The sequence below is a fragment of the Quercus robur genome, chromosome 3 (genome assembly GCF_932294415.1).
Source record: "Quercus robur chromosome 3, dhQueRobu3.1, whole genome shotgun sequence".
Taxonomy (NCBI): Eukaryota; Viridiplantae; Streptophyta; class Magnoliopsida; order Fagales; family Fagaceae; genus Quercus; species Quercus robur.
In genome coordinates this window covers 19,794,032-19,815,681 of record NC_065536.1, presented here as the reverse complement: position 1 = coordinate 19,815,681, position 21,650 = coordinate 19,794,032, and the positions used below count along the sequence as shown (strand labels likewise).

The 21,650-nt window shown below is 38.4% G+C and overlaps 2 protein-coding genes and 1 long non-coding RNA gene across 6 annotated transcripts; 1 reads left to right on the top strand and 2 right to left on the bottom strand.

Moving 5' to 3' along the window:
• Window positions 1-3,555: 3,555 nt before the first annotated feature.
• On the bottom strand, window positions 3,556-7,319 carry LOC126717428 (uncharacterized). Of its 4 annotated transcripts, none has more exons than XR_007652582.1 (4): window positions 7,041-7,319; window positions 6,115-6,169; window positions 5,635-5,707; window positions 3,556-4,447 (listed from the first exon to the last, which is right to left on the bottom strand). It is a non-coding gene; the product is annotated as an uncharacterized LOC126717428 (long non-coding RNA). The 4 variants fall into 4 exon arrangements; XR_007652584.1 differs by lacking the exon at window positions 7,041-7,319 and adding an exon at window positions 6,666-7,026; XR_007652583.1 differs by lacking the exon at window positions 6,115-6,169.
• A 1,102-nt stretch (window positions 7,320-8,421) lies between these two features.
• LOC126717427 (chitinase-like protein 2) lies at window positions 8,422-12,003 on the bottom strand. Its single transcript, XM_050419173.1, has 3 exons — window positions 11,444-12,003; window positions 9,728-9,887; window positions 8,422-9,250 (listed from the first exon to the last, which is right to left on the bottom strand). Exons 1-3 carry the CDS (start codon window positions 11,808-11,810, stop codon window positions 8,836-8,838), a joined length of 942 nt encoding a protein of 313 aa, XP_050275130.1. The 5' UTR covers window positions 11,811-12,003; the 3' UTR covers window positions 8,422-8,835.
• A 3,482-nt stretch (window positions 12,004-15,485) lies between these two features.
• LOC126719367 (uncharacterized) lies at window positions 15,486-16,673 on the top strand. Its single transcript, XM_050421936.1, has one exon. The coding sequence runs from the start codon at window positions 15,486-15,488 to the stop codon at window positions 16,671-16,673; it is 1,188 nt and encodes a 395-aa protein (XP_050277893.1).
• Window positions 16,674-21,650: the final 4,977 nt, after the last annotated feature.

Sequence of the window (21,650 nt, the reverse complement as noted above, 5' to 3'; positions counted from 1 at the left end):
ATCGGAACTGGTGGGCCTGTATAAAGATGATCCCCTGCACTTTGAAGGCCTATTGCTAACAGACGTAGTAAGGGCCCATGATCCAAGGTCCAAATCGCCTAGAAAAGCCTTAAGAGCCAAAAATGGAAATCCTTGCTCACCACGCTCAGAGGAATTTGTATTAGAGTCCCACATGGAAAAGATTTGGAAACCAAGAAGAAAAGTCAACCCTTTGCCACTATAAAAGGCCTGCCACCCTCAGAAATCGAGGTACGCTTTAATTGATCCTTTCTAACGCTCTAAGTAGAAAGAAGAATTCTAACTTGACCGTCGGAGAGCTTTTGGCCGGCACCACACCGGTGCTCTCTGAAGGACTTCTTTCGATTGCTTCTGTCATGCATGCGGATCTGGTTATAACCCGAGAAAGCATCCATGAAGCTTAGCAATTGGTGTTGAGCCGTCGAGTCTACTAGGATGTCGACCCTTGGAAGGGGATAGCTATCTTTGGGGCATGCTTTGTTAAGATCGGTGAAGTCCACGCACATCCGCCATTTGCCGCTCGTTTTCTTCACCATTACCACATTCGCCAGCCAATCGGGGTAGTAGACTTCCCTGATGAAGCTTGCCTCTTGGAGTTTGCGGACCTCTTCCGCTATTGCTTGGTCTCGTTCCGGGGCGAATACTCTCTTCTTTTGTCGGACGGGTGGAAACGAGGGCAACACATTCAACTTATGTACTATGACCGAGGGATCGATTCCTGGCATATCGTTATGGCTCCAGGCGAACACATCCTTATTGCTTCTCAAGAAAGCTACGAGCTCTTGACGGATTGCGGGTTTGGCAAGCGTTCCGATCTTGGTGGTTCGATCTGGATTGGAACTGTCGAGAGTTATCTCCTCTAGCTTCTCTGTAGGTTCTGCCGTCGTTCGATGTTCTTCTATGTTCAAGGCCTGGATCTGGTCTTCCACCTCCATCATAGCTACGTAGCATTCTCGTGCGGCAATTTGACTTCCGCGTAGCTCTCCTACCCCATACTCCGTTGGGAACTTGATCATCAGGTGGTAAGTTGATGTTGCCGCCTTCCATGAGTTGAGCGTGGGTCGTCCAATAATAGCATTGTAGGTTGACGAGCAATCGACCACCAAGAATGTTACGTCCTTGGTGATTTGTTGGGGGTAATCTCCTACTGTCACCGATAACGTGACTGCGCCCAAAGGGAATATTTTACTCCCTCCGAAACCAACGAGCGGGGCGTTTGTCGGTATTAGCTGCTCCCTGTCAATCCTCATTTGTTGGAACGCCGGATAATACAAGATGTCGGCCGAACTACCGTTGTCGACCAACACTCGGTGGATATTGTAGTCGCCTGCCCGCAAGGTGACGACGAGGGCATCGTCGTGTGGATGGTGTAGGCGTCTTGCATCCTCTTCCGAGAACCCGATAATGGGGCCTTCCCTTCTTGCCATCTTTGGCACTGTACCTGCCAACTGGACATTCTGTACCATCCGAAGGTATGTTTTGCGAGCCTTTTTCGACGATCCGGCCGCGGCTGTTCCTCCAATTATCATCCTTATGTCCCCTAATGGGGGTCTTGGTCGCTCGTTTTCTCGACGGGGTGTTGTTCTTGTGGGGGTTGATCCGTTCTCTCCTTGCTGACGAACTTCTTCAGCTTCCCTTGTCGGATAAGGGTTTCGATTTGTTGCTTCAAGTCGTAGCAATCGGCCGTGTCGTGACCATGGTCACGATGGAAGCGGCAATATTTGTCTCTGGACCTTTTGTTGGGATCACTCTTCAGCTTTCCCGGAAACGTCAGGGATCCTTCGTCCTTAATCTGCATCAGGAGTCCTCGCCGTTGTCCTTAATCGAGTACGGTGTGACCCACTGGTGACAAATTTGAATATTCTATATCTACAATAGGTCCATTTATAAATTTTGGCCATAAATTAGTATTCAAATATTAATATTGATAGTTGGATGATGTAGAGGAGTAAGAACAACTAACAAGTATTAGCAATGGACCAGAGACTTTAATTCACGGGTCCCTTCCGTCCTAAAGTGGTTCGCCACTGCAAAATCTTTTACTTGAGAAGGAATAGAGTTGGAAGCAAGCAACACGTGAATTCTGCATTCTGGACTTCAATTAATTTTATGCGCACACCAAAAAGAAAATAATTTAAACTAACTATTTAATTTTTGCAAGAAAAAAAACCCAAGCGGTCTTTCTTTAATCTTCACTGGGGCAGAGGTTTAATTCGGTGTTATGCTAGGCCACAGGCCTAATCTAACCCGACTGGGGCCTCAAAATCCTAACCATGTTTGTTTTGAGTAACTACACCCTAAAACCTTGTTTAACAAATTCAGTTCATTCGTTGATTAACTTTATGGAAAAATTCTTAGTTTATATTGTACTTGCAATTTAAATCTTATATGGTAGACTAAACAAATGTGAACAATGTAAACCTATAATTATTTAACTTTATAATTTAATAATTCTTTTTAAATATGAAATAAAAATAAAAATTGACCCTATCATGGACATAAAAATTTTTATGACCCCATGGATCAAACCTGTCTTCTCCCCATTTGAAGGAGACAGAAGTACCATCCAAACTACAGGGTTCCGTAGTAAAATTTTTGAGGTTAAGATTTTTTTTTTTTTTTTTTTTTTTTTTTTTTTTTAATTTTATTCAACACATTACAAGAGGAAAGGTTTAAGTGTTTAAACTTTAAACACATGCATAGTGGATTCTAGTTTCGGGTGCATTACAAATTCATGAGTGAAAACTTTTGCTCTTTCCCTTAAAAAAAAAAAAAAAAAAAAAAAAAAAAAAAAAAATTGTTCAAAGAAAATGATGTTAAAACACCTAAAGATATTATTTAAGTGACCATGTAGTTATTGTTTGATATATGGTTTTATATGATTATAAAGCTTTCAATTCGCTTAAAACACATTCCTTTTCAGTTTTCACACACAAATTCACACTCTATTTAAGTGTCAATTCATAATTGGATTTCAATATTTCTACAAGAGTTCATCATTGATACTTAAGCATATTGTATCAACTTACGCACCAATCACAAGTTGACTACTCTTAAGCAAGACATAAATTTAGGTGTGAATTTCAGTATTTCTACAAGAGTTCATCATTGATACTTAAGCATATTGTATCAACTTGCGCACCAATCACAAGTTGACTACTCTTAAGCAAAACATAAATTTAGGTGTGGAGAGGGAGAAAGTATATCATGTTTCGGTAATACCAACTCAGCTTCTATTTTGACTAGTGTTTAACTCGCGCAATGCGCGGGATCATTTTACATATTAATGATCTTTGCATCCAACATAAACTTAGTTCTCATACTTCTATTGCATACATTCAAACCTAAATAATTTAGTATATTTAAGCATATAGTATCCAATATCCCCTAAAAATTTTAAACATTACTCTCTTCAAATCACATCACGTATGTACTTCCATTCTCCAATAGACCATTCTTCAAAGCAATTAACAACATCATCTAACTATGAAGCTTTTTTTTTTTTTTTTTTTTTTTTTTTAATTTTTTTATAAATAATAAGTAAACTATGAAAGCAAATAACATTTATTATTCTAATATTTGTAGCTATGAATTTTCACAGAGAATATTCATTAACTGGAACATTCTTTAAGGTAAAGTTGGCATGTCGTAAGATGATAACAGAGTATAATTTTTAAAAGAACATGCCAGATCAACAGCTTCCTTATTAACAACATCAAGAGCAACCATTTTTGATTTTTCCTTTAGATGCAACCCTACACCAAGTTGTTAAAAGAGACTTTGCATGGTTAGACAATTCATTACATCTCACTAACTGGTTTCTCACTTGATTGAAACCTAATCACATGAAAAACCACATCAAGCTCAGATCAAATGCATAGCCAAACAAACTTCGGATTAGCCAAAAATAATTACAAATTTACTGAAAGAAATAAAAATAAATAAAATCAGAGAGAGCAAAAAAACTAACAGTGGATTGCTATTGGCAAAACAATGTGAGAGGAGATAGGAAGATTGCAAATTTGCATAGAAAAGTCATTAGTTTAGTTGAAACTAAAAATAAATCTACAAAATTTATATGAAAAAAAAAAACTAATTATAATCAATTCAACGTTAAATATTTACTCAGAGGAGTTTGAATATGTACTAAATGATGAAGGCCGTGACATAAATTTATATGAAAATGCCTTTATATTGTAAATTAGAGATAAAAGGAAGGAAAGAAACACCGTAGGAGGCCTGATGTCAATGTTTTCATATAGTTCATTGTAGAGAGTTCAACTGCCTCTCAAATCTCTTGTAAACCACTTATGCTAGTGTATGATTCTAGTAGAGCCATCTCAATCGACTCGGACATAGCTAAGACACTCAGACACTAATCAGCCTTAACATTGCAAGTAAAGTTGTGGCCCACTCTTAGAAGATATTTCTGCAGGGAGTAAGAGAATCAATTAAGATAGATAGTTCAGTTGCACACAGCCACACAAACTGCTCTCTTTGTGTATTTGTAAATGTGATTTGTAGACATATAAATGTTCAACTTGAAGTATAATTACGACTGTTCTGCCTATTAAAGTTTCTCAACAAAGCAACAAAATAAAAGCATGAGATGTTTCAATATTAATGGTTTGAAAGTATATTTACGTTTTTGGTGAGCTAACAATAAAGAATTAGATAAAGGAAACTAAATGTTACATACCTATTTCTACACCCCCTGTTCTGCAGAATGCCAAAATAGCCATTAAGATTGCAAATTGTTCACTTTGAAATGGCTGGCTTTGCAAAGTAACCCACAATTCAACCAACCTATAAAAACTACTACGATACAAAACTCACAACCCAAATCCAATACCCAAAAGTTTGATTTTTAGGGACCATAAGAATTGTTTTAGCAGTGTAGAGAGAGAAATCTAAATTAGAGAAAAGAAAGAGTGGGTAGGATGTGTTTTATCGACTATGAATTATATTGACAAACATACGCAATCAAATTTACAAATTGTTGGGAGCATATCACACTCTTAAAATACAAATTGACTTTAGAAACCAATAATACTCAAACTAAAAGCCAAATATCTAATGTTGAATTGACTTTACAAATTTATTTTAGAAGTCAAATTGACTTTAAAACTGAATAAAAGTTAAAACGATTCAAAAAAAACAAATCTAATGTTTGGCCTTGCCATTGCCATCTACCCCATCAATCTCTGCTAAACATTTAAAACAAAAGCACACCTAAACATAACTCTAAATGTTAACAAAAAGAATATATCAAGTATTGAGCACACACTTTACACTAAATTTTTTTGATGATATTATTCTTTCTTGAAACTTGATTATCCAATCAGTAGCGGTATTTTCTAAATTTCTCATAGTTCTATCTTCTCCTAGGCCTTTCCTAAACACATCTATTTTCAATAGGGCGATACTCCCAGTGCTATTAAAAAAAAAAAAAGTAATGATGATATTTTGAGACCAAAGAATTCAAAGAAAAATACTAAAACCCATCTTTTTTTAAACTGTTTTTGTTTAAAGTTTTTTTTTTAATCAAACATTAACAAATGATAAAGAGATACAAATTTAAATAAAAGCAACAAAGGAAAATTAGGCTGTCCTGACCTTTATATTTAATCAAGTAGCTCTTCTTGAATAGCTACCAACTGTCTTATAAGCCAGAGTAGAGATGATAGATCTACATTAGCACGTGAGGAAAAAAAAGTCATTGAAAATACAAAATTACTGAGAAGCAACAATGTAAATGAGGCCCTTGAAAATTTGGCATATTTATGAATTATTAGTTCTTGACAGGAAAAACTCAGCGAATCTGAATTTCAACAAAAAATGAAAGGGTAAGAAGTTTTTTAAACTGACAGAAGAGAAAGATGAAAGATAGACGTACACCAAACAAACTATCATTAAGTAAATAATCACACAACCATATTAAGTAAATAATCCCTTAATATGCAGTAACACATTTTTTTAACAAACTATTTGCCATTTATTTGTTCGTTTCTACTCAAAATTTCACTATGGAAAAATTCTCAAAACAAAAAAGTAGAGACCTTAATTTGAGACCAAAGCATCCCAATAAAAACCAACCTTGCATCTTCTAGGCATTTGATCAAACACTTCAAGTGCATAATTAAACCTGCTACTGTTAAGAACAACAGCATATTTTGATTCTGTCAAATTTTTACACCCAAATGCAATGGGTAGGACTAACTTCCCTTTCACAATCCAAACATTCATATGAAAATCTACTAACCCAAGTTTCGACTAATGCTAAATTAATCATTATGCATGAGCATGGAAATACCTTACTTTGATGCATGAAATGCATAAGAAGTCAATGACATTTAGAGAAGATATAGGGCTTACCAATTGATAGAGAGCAACAACAATTAATAAGGAATAAATATGCGTAAGGAATTTGATGGAGGAAAGGGTTTATCTGTGTGTGTCTGATCCAATGGGAGAATTTGACAGTTGCAATTTCTGAAGAGGCAAAATTGGTTTGTGATTTTGGATTTTCTTTTCCTTATGTCTGTTGTTTTGAAACGGAAAACACAAATGGAACGAAAGTGGACCAAATTTGGTAAACTACACAGATTTAGTATCCGAAACAGAAAAATTAACAACGCTATACTGACCTTGTGTGTATGGAGTTGCAGAAAGGAAACGAATAGAGAACGAACAGGGGAAGAGTTTCCTTTTCTTTTGCCTGTTTTTGTTGAATGAATGGAAATAGTGGATGATAACGTAATTTAAGCGGATAGTAGAGTGTTTCATTTTCATAGTGAGTGCAACACTTGATCTTTTGAAGTTTTCATAGTTTTTTTTTGGATAACGTTGTGTCTAATTTAATATAAGCCACAGAACACAATGGAACTGAAAAAAATCTACTGCCGAAAAAATTAAAAAAAGAATAGTGACATATTAAAACCTGATTTCCTTAGCCCTAATTTTTGAATCCAAATCTAGAACCAAATTGAAAAAATTGAAAGCATATAACAGAACTAATTTACCTAAAAAAAAATCAGAGAAAGAATAGAACCCATCGGAGGCGTTGTTTGTGGGCAGAGGGGACTTTTTTTGTTCTTGACGCTGAAGTCGGTATCATCTTCCTTCTTCTTCATCTTTCTTTGGTAAAATCAAAATGGCGAATGAACTCTGATCTTAGTGAGAGAAATAGAGAGGCGTTCTGTCAGAAACAGAGAGGCGTTCTCTATTTTCTCCATGTCTTCATCGCCTCTCTTTTTCTGTTTCTTTCTCCGTGTATTCATCGCCTCTCTCTCTATTTCTATTTATTTGTACTCTTTAATTTTAACCGGTTATTTTTTTGTTATTTATAATGAGATGATTTTAAATGATGTCATAGCGTTACCAAACAATGTAATGTATTAAAGTTACACATGTCTGAATTTTAAGTAGGGACTTTTCCTATTTGTCACCACCTCCTTAATTGTAGGATCCCAGTTTCCCTCAGCTTCTGCTATTATATATATATAGATATTTCTTACCCAATAAATAAGTGACACTTATTTCAAAAAACTACATCATATTACTCCAATAAATTAATTACAATCTTTTATATTATCAGAAAGATAAATTAATCATTTATTGGAGTAGTCTGATGCGGTTTTTTGAAACATGTGTCACTCATTTATTAAGTAAGAAATACCAAAATAGATGTTGAGTTGGTATTACTGAAACATGGTGTACTTTCTCGTGAAGAGGAGTGTCCTTAGCATTATTCTAAATATTTTTCATCCAATTTTCGTTTCAATTAAATAAATTAATAAACAAAAGCCCCTATATTTCACTAGAATAAAAGGGAAACCGTAATTAAAACAGAGAGAGACACAGAGAAAGACCAATATGTGCTTCTGTGCCCGAGTGGACTTGGGGAGTGATGGTCAACGTCAACTAGTATATTTCATTCACATTCACATATGGAATTCACAGTTTACACACCAATAACTCTTCTCTAAGGGGAAGTAGGGATTCTAATTATTCGATGGGCCAATACGGAAAGTAAATCAGTTTCTAAGGTTTTAAAAAATAGGAATTAAAGAAATACAAAACAAAAAAAAAATACTTATACTAAATAAAAATCTCATCTCAGTCAGAAAGTTTTGAAAATCTTCACGAAGAAAATTCCCTAAGCCTTCAAGGACCTTTCTCTTGTTGTTTTCTTTTTTCCCTTTTTAATACCATTCCAACAATGAATAAACCCGTTAATTAGCATTCCATAGAAATCTTGAAGATTTCTTTTGCCAATTGGGGGCATGTAAGAGCTCCAATAATAGCATTACTTCATTCTTTTTCTTTTTTCTTTTCTCTTAATATTAGACCAAAATAAAGGCGCAATAACCAAAGAAGCGCAGACGTGCGGGATCAGAGAGATTGCTTGAAATATATAATATTCCAAGATTTCACAACCAAATGCATATTGAATAATTACAAGTTCACAATCATACAATGGTTCCTGCATTCATATGCAATATTCCAAGACTGAAAACAAAAATATATCTCAAAAATTACACAACATTAGCAAGATGCAGGCAAAGTCAACACATCTGCAGATCTCCAAACTAGTTTAGCTTCATACGATGGAAGACAGTTGATAGATTTTATATCCTATTCCCACCTTCACGTTTGAACCTTTCCTTTTGTAATTTATTACGAAAGAAAACAGTTTGATAGATTCTATAGCTTCATACCAAGGAAGACAGTTTGACAGGCGAAGTTAATGCTTTAACTTACCAAAGGATTAGCTCAAGAAAGAAGGGGCTATCTATCAACAAAATACATGTAGGTTCAACCGTTCAAGGAGGAGGAAGAGGATGGATTGAAAGAAACCTGTTGAGAACAACTAAGCAATTCATGAGGCCCAGCTTCTTCTTGGCCAACACCCATAAGATCAAGGTAATATAAGTAATGGGAGATGATGTTGTTCATGAACTCGTTATCATCTTGGCCGCAAACAAGATCTCCATAAAGCACATTCATGGCAGTGCCAAAACCAGGAACCCGCTTGGCCAAAGTATCATTCTTAGTGGGTTTCCAGTGACCAATAAAGACATCATGTGCTGAAGGTTGATGCTTCTTCACTGGTGTCATCCACCTCCAAATTGCAACTTTGAAGGCCAAGGTAGCATTTTGTTCAATATATTCAGGATGGTTCAACAAATCCACCTTCAAGGCTCTACCAGCTTCTCCATAATTGTAATTCCTGTTGAAAGCACCAAGATAGAAAATTGTTTGGATTGTGGTATATATGTAACTATGAATTAACTTAAAACAGATTCTTCAGGGGTTGGAAACGAAAGACACGTACATACAAGTCTTGGGGTTTTGTAGACAAAAATGTTTACGCCTTTTAACTAACGAAATGCCCATATCCAGTTTTACCAAATATTTGGTTGCATATGCTTTTATCAATTTGTTACCGATTTCGCATGAAGAATGCATGGCTGAGGTAATTATTTGAATTGTGATAGAAATTGATTTTGTTTTAATGTTTCTTTAACAAATATAAATACAACTTCCAAAGTAGTTTTAACTTAGGACAAAATTGAAGATGTGAAAATAATTCGAATGCAAAGATTTAGAGGATGTATTGATCATCGCCAATGAGATTAAATAAGTTGATATGCAAAGATGTAAAGGATATATTGATCATTGCTAATCAGATTAAATAAGTAAATACCAATAGATAGGTAGAGCACCCCGGCCATAGTATGCAACTCCAGGAGTGCATGGATAGGTGTTTTTGTAGTTCTCATCACAATAATACGAGCTGGAATTCATTTCCTTGTTATAGCATAAACCACAAGCTAATGGTTCCCTGGTGTCCACTTTAGATCCACCTAAAAAAATATCATCCACATTTACATTGCATAGAGATTGAGTGAGCAAAGGGTCATTGATTATAACTCATATACAAAATTATAAAAAGCCATATCATCATAGGCAGTGTTCCAAAAAATTCATTTAATCTCAAGCCCTTTTTTTTTCCTTAGGAGAAAAGAATCTACTTAAAACACTATCAGTAGATTCGATCAGTTTAAGCCTAATGCGTGTTTCTGTTTATTTGAAAATGACAGAATCAACAACTAAATTAAGAGTTGACTTGAATCATAATTCTCATCCCAACTCAGTCATAAACAATATATATTGTCAATCTTTTCATCAAATTAACACGTAATAAGCCCAAATTATACCTCTTGTAGTATCAATTCTTAACATATTAATTAACTAAACGCCAAGAAAGAATTAAAGCATACCCTTCTTTTTGAACACAACTTCCTCAAATTAAAGTTTGCTTGGTTTGGATATTTCAAACTGAAAGTGCTCCTTCTTCTTCTTTTTCTTTTTTTTTTTTTTTTTTTTTTTTTTTTTTACAAGATAGAAATTTTACTCTAATTTAATCGAAGTATATATATATGTGAAACTTTCTCTTGGAGACTTGAACCCTGACCCTTAGCCCTCACACTCCACAAACACTTATACTTATGGAGTGACCATCGCACTAAAAGTATGCAGTTGTACTTAATTAGCTTATCTTTAAGTACCCATATATTAAACTAGCTATTAAAGTTAAGAACAAAGTTTAGTTAGCCTAAGGCTACAATCCTGCTCAATATCTTTTTATTGGATATGAATTTCGACAAATCTACCATTGGATGAAATCTTCTTTTTATATTCTCCATACTTGCAAAATTTTTAAAAAGTTAAACATTAATAACTATGTCATTAATAAATTGTTTAAATTGCATGTTTTTGTATTTTAAAATTATGCATAAAATATAAACTTATAGATTATATAGTAAATAATATCAAATTGATGCAAAATTTAACATGTGTATTAAGAGCATAAAGAATATGCAATTCAATAATTAGATTTTCAAAATATATAGTAATATTTATTTTATTGAGTAAAGTTGTAGTTTTAGGCTACAATTAATTTTGTAGCTAAATCTTGTCCTAAAATTAATTAGCAAAGAGAGATTAAAAAAAACATTTATCATAGTTGTTTAAGATTTATTCAATTTGAAACAATCCAATGCAAACAGTTCCCATAGGCCTAATATACAATAAAATGAAGTCCTCAAACAAATTAATTACATACTTTCTACAAAAATTTGAACTTTCAAATCTATGTAAAGCCTATGAACTCAAACCCAGACACAAAATAAGTCATCAAGCATAAATTGGACAAAACAGAAATTCTTATCTCACACAATAAATCTAAGGACGCATCCAATTTCACGTCAAACTAAAGTAGACGACCTGAATGGCGATTAGCTCTGCCTAGAACTTTCTACATAGACTCTTTTTTTTCCTTTTTTTTTTTCACCATTTACAGTTGACCACTTCAATAAATTGTGAAATTGAGTATATCCGCAATATTGTCGTAACCTACAGGATGTTTTGGTAGCAACATGGGCCAGAAAAGCTGCAAGTTCCTTCATTCCCAAGAGTTTCCGGTAGGTGGTACCAAAGCCATAAGGCTGGTAATCAGCAGAGGCAGTGATAAAGGACTGGTAGTCCCAGAAGCCCACTTCATGGGCATCAACCTCAAGTGAGTTACGGTTTGAGAAAATGTTCTCAAACTGTGAGCTCCGGAAGTAGTTAGAAATGGCCCCACCACAGCATCTGCGGAGACGGGTATTGCACCAAGGACACGCATCTGTTTCGTATGATGGCTTCACAGAAGACTCCTCACAATTCACAAGCACTAGCGTGATCAAAGCCATTTTCAAGAGTAGTACAGACCAATTGGAAGCCATTTTTGCATGTAAAAAGTAAACAAAGGTGGTGGAGAGTGGAGAGTGGAGAGAGGTCTGCACCTTCACTAAAGAAGGAGACTCTATATAAGAACTGTATCCAACACAGTGGAAATTACTGAATTTTGTGGCTGATGTTAGAGAAATCAATAGAGAAGCCAATAATGCAGCTCACTCCTTATCTCGTGGAATTTAGAAAATTCATGTACAGCATCCTTTGGTTTGGGGAATGGCCCCGCATCTTTTGTAAAAGCTATCGCTGAGGACTCCCTGCCTGTTCCCTCCTTTGATTTTGTGCCTTTTGGCTTTTTCAATAATACAGTATATTTTCTTTCATCCAATAAATAAATAAATAAAAGTGGCTTCGGAAAGGGAAAGATAGTCAAGTGCAAGTCATCAAAAATAAATTTTAACTCAACCACTAATTAGTGTACCTAATCTCTTTTTCTTTTTGACAATTTCTAACGTACAGGAAGGAGGGAAATAAAGACATTAAAAACTCATTCAGTGAACTCTTTTAGATTTAACAAATTAATTTGTAGACTTGGCGGGTCTCTCGCCTCCACTTGCCGAGCTATTGCTTTCTTTTTGCTCTTCTTTAGTTCTTACTTTAAAGGGGCAAAAAAACACGTGAATGCTAAATTTTGTTCTTTAATTGATTAATTTTTGAAGCAATTATGATAGATTCATCAAAATTTTCGTAGAAAATTTCACTCCCTCACGTGCACTTACTACTCAGGTCACTTGAGTCGATCACAATACAAAGGTTAATTTTTTTTTTTTTTTGAAAAATGAATATGGATTATATGAACAATTCGATGCCTATAAGCATATTATTGGGTTCAATTACGACTAAATTGCAATTTGTATGCTTCGAAATTTTTTTGATTTTGTTCCTTAGAAAGTTAGAATTTTAAATTTTAGATTCGTAATTCAAATGTTATGAATTGTTTCAATTTAAGTCTTTTTGTTAATGTGATGTTATGAGGTGTCCATTAAGTGCCAACTAAATTGTAATTTATACCCTTAAGGTTTTTAATCATTTTTTATTTTTCCCTTTAAAATTTCAAAATCTAGATTCATAAAACTATGTTATTTTCAGTTACGGTAGCATTTAATAGACATCTCATCCCGATGCATGGATAGAATGATTTAAATCCAAATGACATATAAAGTTAAGAATAAATATTTGAAACTTTAAAAGACAAAATCAAATTTACCTACTTTGAGAGTGTAAATAACAATTTAGTCTTGTATTATTGTACTTTCCATTATATACTATTAATATGTAACCCATGTTTACGCATATGGATGATAAATTAAAGTGGTGCTGTTGATGATAGCTTCGGTTATTAAACATATAGGATATTAGTTTGACTAGGGCATTTAGAGATACTAAAATGGTTTTTCCTAACAATTTTCATGATATTAGTTACACCAAATTTCTCATTACATTTCTATTATGCATATAATTTTCAAAATCACTATTGGATATTACATATACAATATCAATTCATAATCATTATATGTGAAAATCTACTAAATACAACACAAAATAAAAATATCTACTTGGTCCAATAGTATCTATAAATTGAATGGCTATAGGTGCATGAGATCATTCAATTCAATTATAATGTTTTAGATTCAAGATCTCCGCATATAAAATATCTGAATAGATTAATAGAAACAATACAAAAATATGCTCATTAGTTTAGGAAAAAAAAAAAAAAAAAAAAAAACTAACAGCAAATCTAAATAATTTAATTTTTATGGAATGCTAACAAAAGCAAAATTCAATTTTGATTCTAATTGAATTTTCTCTAACATTTGGTTTAATATATATATATATATATATATATATAAGTATTACCAAGTAATGGACCATACATAGTCATGATATATTTAAAAGAAAAAATCAAATTTACCCTAAACTTTGAGAGGGTAAATTACAATTTATTGTCTATTTGGCAAAGATTATTTTTGCCAACTTATTTTATTATTTAGCTTATTTTTGTTACTATTCATGGGCCTCACTGCAATTTTTGGTACTGTAGGGGCAAAGGCCCAAAATCATATAATGGGCCTTGGGCCCTATACGGGAAGATCGTCCATATCCAAGGAGAAGAAGTGGGTGCCAAAAGGGCTCCCAGCCCAGTTCTCGTGGATGGGGAGACATTTAAAGGGCGGCTCGAGGAGAAATGCCTCCTTAGACATGATGAGTATGGCACAAACATGCACTCTGTCTACTAGAAGGACCCACCCTAACGGACATTAATAGCAGGGGTGAGTCCCACAAACCCGTAGGAAAGAAGGAAACGTAAGGTGTCCAAGGATAGGCTGTAGCTACCGCATTAAATGCATTACAGCTACTTTTCTGACCGCATTAATGTGGAGAAGACCTGTGAACAGTGCTGTCTTGGCTACCACAACTCACAGAAAGTTGGAAGGAGGTGTCCGATGGGACAAGCACTCAAGTAAGGGTCTAGATAATCAACAAGTGTAAGGCCACGATAGCTTCAAGAAGACTATATAAGAAAGGGAGTCCCTATGAGGAAGGGGGACGGAGGGAGAAAAAGAAGAACAGAGGAACAGTACATACAACTGTAATCTTCAAACAGGGACCAGCATACGTTCATTTCATCTCATCGGACTGAGGATCTATGGATACCTACATGCATCACCCGTATTCAATTGTAGTATAGCCCAATATTAACCACTGTCCACTTTGCTAAGACTTAGTTCTATAGCCTACTCTCTATAAATTCATTACTTCTGGGCTCCTTGGACCAAGACCCCATACCTGTTGGGCTTGGATTCCAAATTATGACCCTACAAGTAGCACCGTCTGTGGGAAGAGCTTGTGCCTCAGCAAGTGCAACCATTAAATATGGAAGGATCAGGCCCGCGCCAAACGAGGCCCGCAGACTCCCAACGATAGGACAACTTTCTTAACCTCGAATGGGAAAGAGATCAAGACAAGCGATGAGAGGTTAGTGTACATACCTCCTATACGAGCAGAAGCCGTTTGAAAGGAAAAGGTCATGCATCCCAAAAGCAGGACGATAATAGGGCTCTATAGCAAGAAATCGATGACCTGAAGAGGAAGTTGCGTCGAGCACAGCGAAGGCGTCCCTATTCTAGTCTGGACACCAGTAATGAAAAGGACAACGAATACAGGCAAAGGTCGAGAACCCCACCAAGTGAAACCTTCTCCTATGAGGAAAAGCAACCTCACAAACGTAGCCACAAAAGTCCGTCCTACAAGGGCCTAGTGAACGACGCTATGAGCAAAGCCCTGGACTGAATCTCCCAGTCAACCTTCACACGCAAGATAGAGGGAGCCAAACTCCCTCGGCGGTTCCACCAACCCACTTTTACCATATATAACGGTCAGACGGACCCGTAGAGCACGTAAGTCAGTTTAACTAGAGGATGGCCATCCATTCCAAAGACAAGGCTTTGATGTGCAAAGTATTTCCATCCAATTTGGGACCCATGGCAATGAGATGGTTTGACGGCCTCAAGCCGAATTCCATAAATTCCTTTAAGTAGCTAACCTAGGCCTTTGGCTCTCGCTTCATCACGAGCAGTAGGGTTCCTCGACCCTTGGATTCCTTCCTATCCTTATCCATGCGAGAAGGGGAGACCCTAAAGGCCTACTCGGATAGGTACTGGGAGATGTATAATGAGATAGAGGGCAATTATGATGACGTTGCCATCAGTACCTTCAAGAGAGACCTGCTGACCGATCACGGTTTAAGGAAATCCCTGACGGGGAAACTGGTCACTAGCCTGTGCCAGCTCATGGACCAAATCGACAAGTATAAGAGGGTAGGAGAGGGCCAACAGGTGGTTAAGGGTAAAGCGAAGGTTATCCCTCAGGAGATGAGGGATTTCAGGTCAGACCGATTTAGCAACAACAACCGGCCGAAAAGAGATTACACGGAGCAACTTGGATCTGCCGATGCGCAGGCAGTCCATGCTGTATTCCGCGATCTATTACATCAAATTTTGGAGAAAATCAGGAACAAACTATTCTTCAAATGGCCAAATAGGATGGTAGGTGACCCCACGAAACGCAACCAAAACCTATACTGTCGATACCACCAAGAACCAAGGCACACCACCGATGACTATAGAAACCTAAAAAACCACTTGGACCAGCTTGTCCAAGAGGGAAAGCTCAGTAATCTCTTGCATCATTCTAGTCGCCGACAAGAACAGACGAACGTTGAGACACGGCAAGGCACCTTGAAACCGCCTATTGGTACGATAAATGTCATTCTCACTATTCCAGGAAGAACCGGCTCCCATCTTTTCAGAGTAATGTCAGTGGCCCAACTCCCTGCTGAGGTTGACAATCGTGAGTCTAAGAGGGCAAAGGGGATGGCCTCACCCATGCTGGGATTCTCGGATGAGGATAAGGTCGGAACTATCCAACCCCATAACGATGCTCTAATCGTCACGCTCAGGATTGGGGGATATGACGTGAAGAGAGTGTTAGTCGATCAGGGCAGCATTGTAGAGGTAATGTACCCCGACCTGTACAAGGGGCTGAAGCTGAAACCTAAAGACCTAATGGCATACAACTCCCCTTTGGTAAGTTTCAAAGGGAAAACGGTTACTTTGAAAGGCCAGATTAGACTGCCCACACAAACAGGCTCGGACATAGTGGAGGTGGATTTCATAGTGGTCGATGCATACTCGCGCTACACCGCTATTGTAAGTAGACCTTGGCTTCATACTCTAGGGGCTGTTTCCTTTACCTTGCACCAAAAGGTGAAGTACCCGTCAGAGGGTCAGGTCATAAAGGTGATAGGAGATCAAGCTGTGGCTCAGCAATGCATGGTGTCCGCCATTTCATAACGGCCAAGTGCCGAGCCCTCAACCCTTGCCGAGAACGGCTTATGGCAATTACCGACCCTAGCCTTGATTGGTGGGGGATCAGCCAAGGAGGCAAGTTGCGAGGATTCAGAAAAAGTTCTTGTGGGCATCGATCCGGAAAGATTATTCCAAGTCGGCTCGGAACTACCACCTTAAGAGAAAGAAAAGCTAATTGATTTTCCTAGGGAAAATGTGGATGTGTTTGCATGGGATGCCTACAAAGCCCCGGGGACCGATCCGAACTTCATATGCCATCACCTTAACGTTAATTCGGCCGTTACACCCAAGAAGTAACCCCTCCCCCCCCCCCCCCCCGGCGCCCATCGAAAAAGCATGCTAATGCAGTCAAGGAAGAGGTGATGAAACTTAAGAAAGCAGGAGCTATCAAAAAAAATTTCTACCCTGAGTGGCTGGCCAATATAGTCGTGGTGAAGAAGAAGAGTGGGAAATGGCGAGTTTGTGTGGACTTCATGGATCTAAATAAGGCCTGTCCAAAGAAGCCCTTCCCTATGCCTTAGATAGATCGGTTGGTGGACTCAACTGCGGGACATCCTTGAATGAGCTTTTTAGACACCTTTCAAGGATACCGTCAAATACCCCTAGCTACAAGCGACCAAGAAAAGACAGATTTTGTCAACCCCATCGAAAACTACCACTATAAAGTGATGCCTTTTGGCTTAAAGAACGCCAGTTCCACCTACCAGAGGATGATGACCAGGATATTTAAGCTACAAATAGGTAAGAGCATCGCAGTTTATATAGATGACATGGTAGTAAAGAGTAAATTGGTGTTCGAGTATGTGAGGGACCTCGGCAACATCTTTGAAATCCTGAGAAGGCACAGGTTGTGCCTCAACGCGTCTAAATGTTCATTCGGGGTGGGATCAGGAAAGTTCTTGGGCTATATGATGACCCACAGGAGTATTGAAGTCAGACCCGACCAAATTAGAGCTATCCAAAGCATGTAGCCTCCTCGGAATCCCAAGGAGGTCCAAAGGCTAACCAGCATGATCGCTGCTTTGAACCGTTTTATTTCCCATTCAGCGGACAGGTGTAGGCCTTTCTTTCTCTAACAAGTGGAAAGGGTTCGAGTGGATTGAAGAATGTGCCTTGGCCTTCTAATAGCTCAAAGATTATCTGTCTCGGCCACCAATCATGTCTAGCCCCGAAGCCGATGAGGTTTTATTCGCCTACATCGCAGTGACCCCTCATGCAGTAAGCTTGGTACTGATCCGAATGGACAACAACGTACAACGGCCTGTCTATTACGTGAGCAAGTCGTTGCACAAGGCTGAGATTCGTTACCTTCCCTTAGAAAAGGCCATCTTTGCAATCGTCCAAGCCACACGAAAACTCCCCCATTATTTCCAGGCACACACAGTCGTTATGTTAACCCAACTCCCACTCAGGTCTATACTCCGAAGTGCCGATTACACAGGGAGAATTGCTAAGTGGAGGACCATTCTGGGCGCCTTCGACATCAAGTACATGCCTCGCACCGCTATAAAGGGCCAAATCCTCGCAGATCTAGTGGCTGAGTTTGCTGAACCCTCACCAGAAGAAGAGGAAGGAATGCCAAGCATGGATGAAAAATCGATTGGCGCAATCTCTCAGCAGGGGCCCACCTGTTGGAAAGTATACATCGACGGTGCAGCGAATCAAAGGGGCTCTAGGGTGGGACTCGTCCTTATTTTCCCCGAGGGTATTACGATTAAAAAATCACTGAGATTAGGCTTTCCGGCCATGAATAATGAGGCAGAATATAAAGTCCTGCTAGACGGAATGTCTATGGTCGAGAAACTGGGTAGGAAATCCATAAACATGTTCTCGAACTCAAGACTTATTGTAGGTCAAGTAAATAGGGAATTGGAGGCAAAGGATGAAAGAATGCAAGAGTACCTAGACCAAGCTAAATGCCTGCGGTCGCGTTTTGACCTTTTTAGCGTACTGCATGTATCCAGAAGCGAAAACACCCATGTTGATTCGCTTGCCACGCTGGCCACCTCTTCGACTCAATGTTTACCTGGGGTTATACTTGTGGAAGACATAAGCCCTCAATGGTGAAGGCCGAGATGATACATGTCCACAGCGTCAGAGCGGGGCCTAGCTAGATGGACCCTTTAGTACAATTTTAGAAGGAGGATGCCTTACCTGAAGAGAAGAGCGAAGCCGACAAGATTAGAAGAAAGGCTCTTCGGTTCTGGCTATCCGAGGACCTGAAACTGTATAAACGCTCGTTTTCAAGACCATACCTGCTCTGCGTGCACCCTAACGCCACAAAACTTATTCTGACGGAGTTGCATGAAGGGATTTGCGAAAGCCATACAGGGGGTAAGTCCTTATCCTATAGGGCCATAACCCAAGGGTACTGGTGGTCAAACATGCAGAAAGAGGCACACGAATACGTGAAGAAGTGCGACCAATGCCAGAGGTTTGCATCGAATATACATCAACCGGGGGGAATTCTCAATCCACTGTCTAGCCCGTGGTCGTTTGCTCAGTAGGGCTTGGATATCGTCAGGCCATTTGCTAAAGCGGTAGGGAACAAGATGTATCTGCTCGTCGGCACTTATTACTTCACCAAATGAGTCGAATTCGAACCACTAGTAAATATCAAAGACGTGGATGCTAAGAGGTTTTTCTGAAAAACATTGTCACCAGGTTCAGGGTCCCTTATACCCTAATCTCGGACAACGGTCTTCAGTTGGATAGTAAGGCTTTCAGAAGGTACTACAGTGAGTTGGGAATTGCAAATAGATACTCCATACTGGCTTACCCCCAGGGGAACAGGTAGGATGAAGCCATTAACAAGGTTATAATAACGGGCTGAAGAAGAGGTTAGACGACGCAAATGGAAGGTGGGTGGAAGAGCTACCGCATATCCTATGGACGTATCAAACCACACCCCACAGGGGAGACCCCTTTTTCGATGACCTATAGGGCCGAGGTGTTATTCCACTAGAAACAAACTTTTTGACACTAAAACCCAGCTTAATCTGCCCTAATGGCAACAATGAGCTACTGGAAAGGAGTTTAGACCTTATCGAGGAAAGAAGGGAAAGGGCAATGGTCCAGCTCGCCTAATACCAACACAAGCTTAAGCAAGATTATGACGCCAAGGTAAAGCTAAGGCCACTAGTACCTAGGGACCTGGTGTTAAAAAAAGTTCTGGGCACTGCAAAAAATCTTGCGTGGGGAAAGCTCGAACCAAATTGGGAAGGGCCATATCGTATTAGTTCGGTGGCCGGCATAAGCGTCTACTTTTTAGAGGATTTGGATAAGTATGAAGTACCACGTCCTTGGAATGTAAACAACCTGAAAAGGCATTATTATTAATGAAAGCTCCTACTCTTCATATACTCTTCAATTGGAAAAAGCCTTAGTGTTATCTACTATGCATTTTTATCTAAGTGTTAAATAGAACCCAGTTCCTGTGTGGCTCCTCGGACCACAAGCTTAGGGGAAATTAACCACTACACATCTTTATCGAAGTGTTGAACAAAACCCAGGTCCTGCGTGGCTCCTCAAACCACAGGCTTAGGGGAAATTAACCACCACGCATTTTTATCTAAGTGTTAAATAGAACCCAGGTCTTGCATGGTTCCTCGGACCACAAACTTGGGGAAATTAACCACTACGCATCTTTATCTAAGTGTTAAACAGAATCTAGGTCCTGCGTAACCCCTCGGACCACAGGCTTGTGGGAAATTAATCACTACGCATTTTTATCTAAGTGTTAAATAGAACCTAGGTCCTGCGTGGCTCATCAAACCACAGGCTTGGGGAAATTAACCACTACGCATCTTTATCGAAGTTTGAACAGAACCCAGGTTCTGCATGGCTCCTCAGACCATAGGCTTGGGGGATATTAACCACCACGTATTTTTATCTAAGTGTTAAACAGAACCTAGGTCCTGCGTGGCTCCTCGGACCATAGGTTTAAGGGAAATTAACCACTACGCATCTTTATCTAAGTGTTAAATAGAACCCAGGTCCTGCGTGGCCCCTCGAACCACAGGCTTGGGGGAAATTAACCACTACGCATATTTATCTAAGTGTTAAACAAAACTCAGGTCCTGCGTGGCTCCTTAGAACATAGGCTTGGAGGAAAGTAACCATTACGCATCTTTATCTAAGTGTTAAATAGAACCTAGGTCCTGCGTGGCCCTTCGGATCACAGGCTTAGGGGAAATTAACTACTACGCATTTTTATCTAAGTGTTAAACAAAACTCGAGTCTTGCGTGGCTCTCGGACCACAGGCTTGGGGGAAATTAACCACTACGCATCTTTATCTAAGTGTTGAATAGAACCAAGGTCCTGCGTGGCTCCTCAGACCATAGGCTTAGGGGAAATTAACCACTCAGAAAGGATGCAAAGTCATGGGAGAAGAGTCTTTTTCTCTGATTCGTACTTAGTCGTATTACTTAAACTGCAAATAATGAATTATCATTGGAAATCTAACAACACAGTCAAAATTCATTCACAATGAAAGTAAAAGTTGAAGCAGAAAAAATAAAAGTTCAAAGAAGAAGAAATTATATCATTCATTAAGCTCCAAAAGGTGTTATCTTACAAGCATTAACAAAAGCCAAGGAAATGGAACGCAAAACAAAACAACTACAAAAGAAACCCTACACTAAAGTCCTAGGCTTTATCTCGGGTTGAACTTTTTGCAGGGCCATCAGCCTCGGGATGATCATCTCCTGCTTTGGATTTAGGGCCGACATCCTTGGCTCGCACAACAACGTCTCTAATTGTGAGGGTGTGCTCAGGTGACTTGCTTTTGGCTGGTGGCTATGCCTTCTCGTCCGCCCTTTTCCCTTCAGGAATGATGGAATTGGGAACGGTGGTCGGCGCAGAAGGGAGCTCCTCAAGATGATCCGAACCAGGAATCTCATGAATATCCTCAAGGAAAAAGATATTCTCGATCCTCCTAAGCTCGAAGTCTATAGGAACTG

Excerpts from the sequence above, each read along its gene's own strand:
- LOC126719367 (XM_050421936.1), top strand. The coding sequence starts at position 15,486 with ATGTATAATGAGATAGAGGGCAATTATGATGACGTTGCCATCAGTACC.
- LOC126717427 (XM_050419173.1), bottom strand. The coding sequence starts at position 11,810 with ATGGCTTCCAATTGGTCTGTACTACTCTTGAAAATGGCTTTGATCACG. Across the intron at positions 9,888-11,443 it reads TGTTGCTACCAAAACATCCT|GTGGATCTAAAGTGGACACC; the intron begins GTAGGTTACGAC and ends ATATTTTTTTAG. Across the intron at positions 9,251-9,727 it reads GGTGCTCTACCTATCTATTG|GAATTACAATTATGGAGAAG; the intron begins GTATTTACTTAT and ends TGCTTTCAACAG.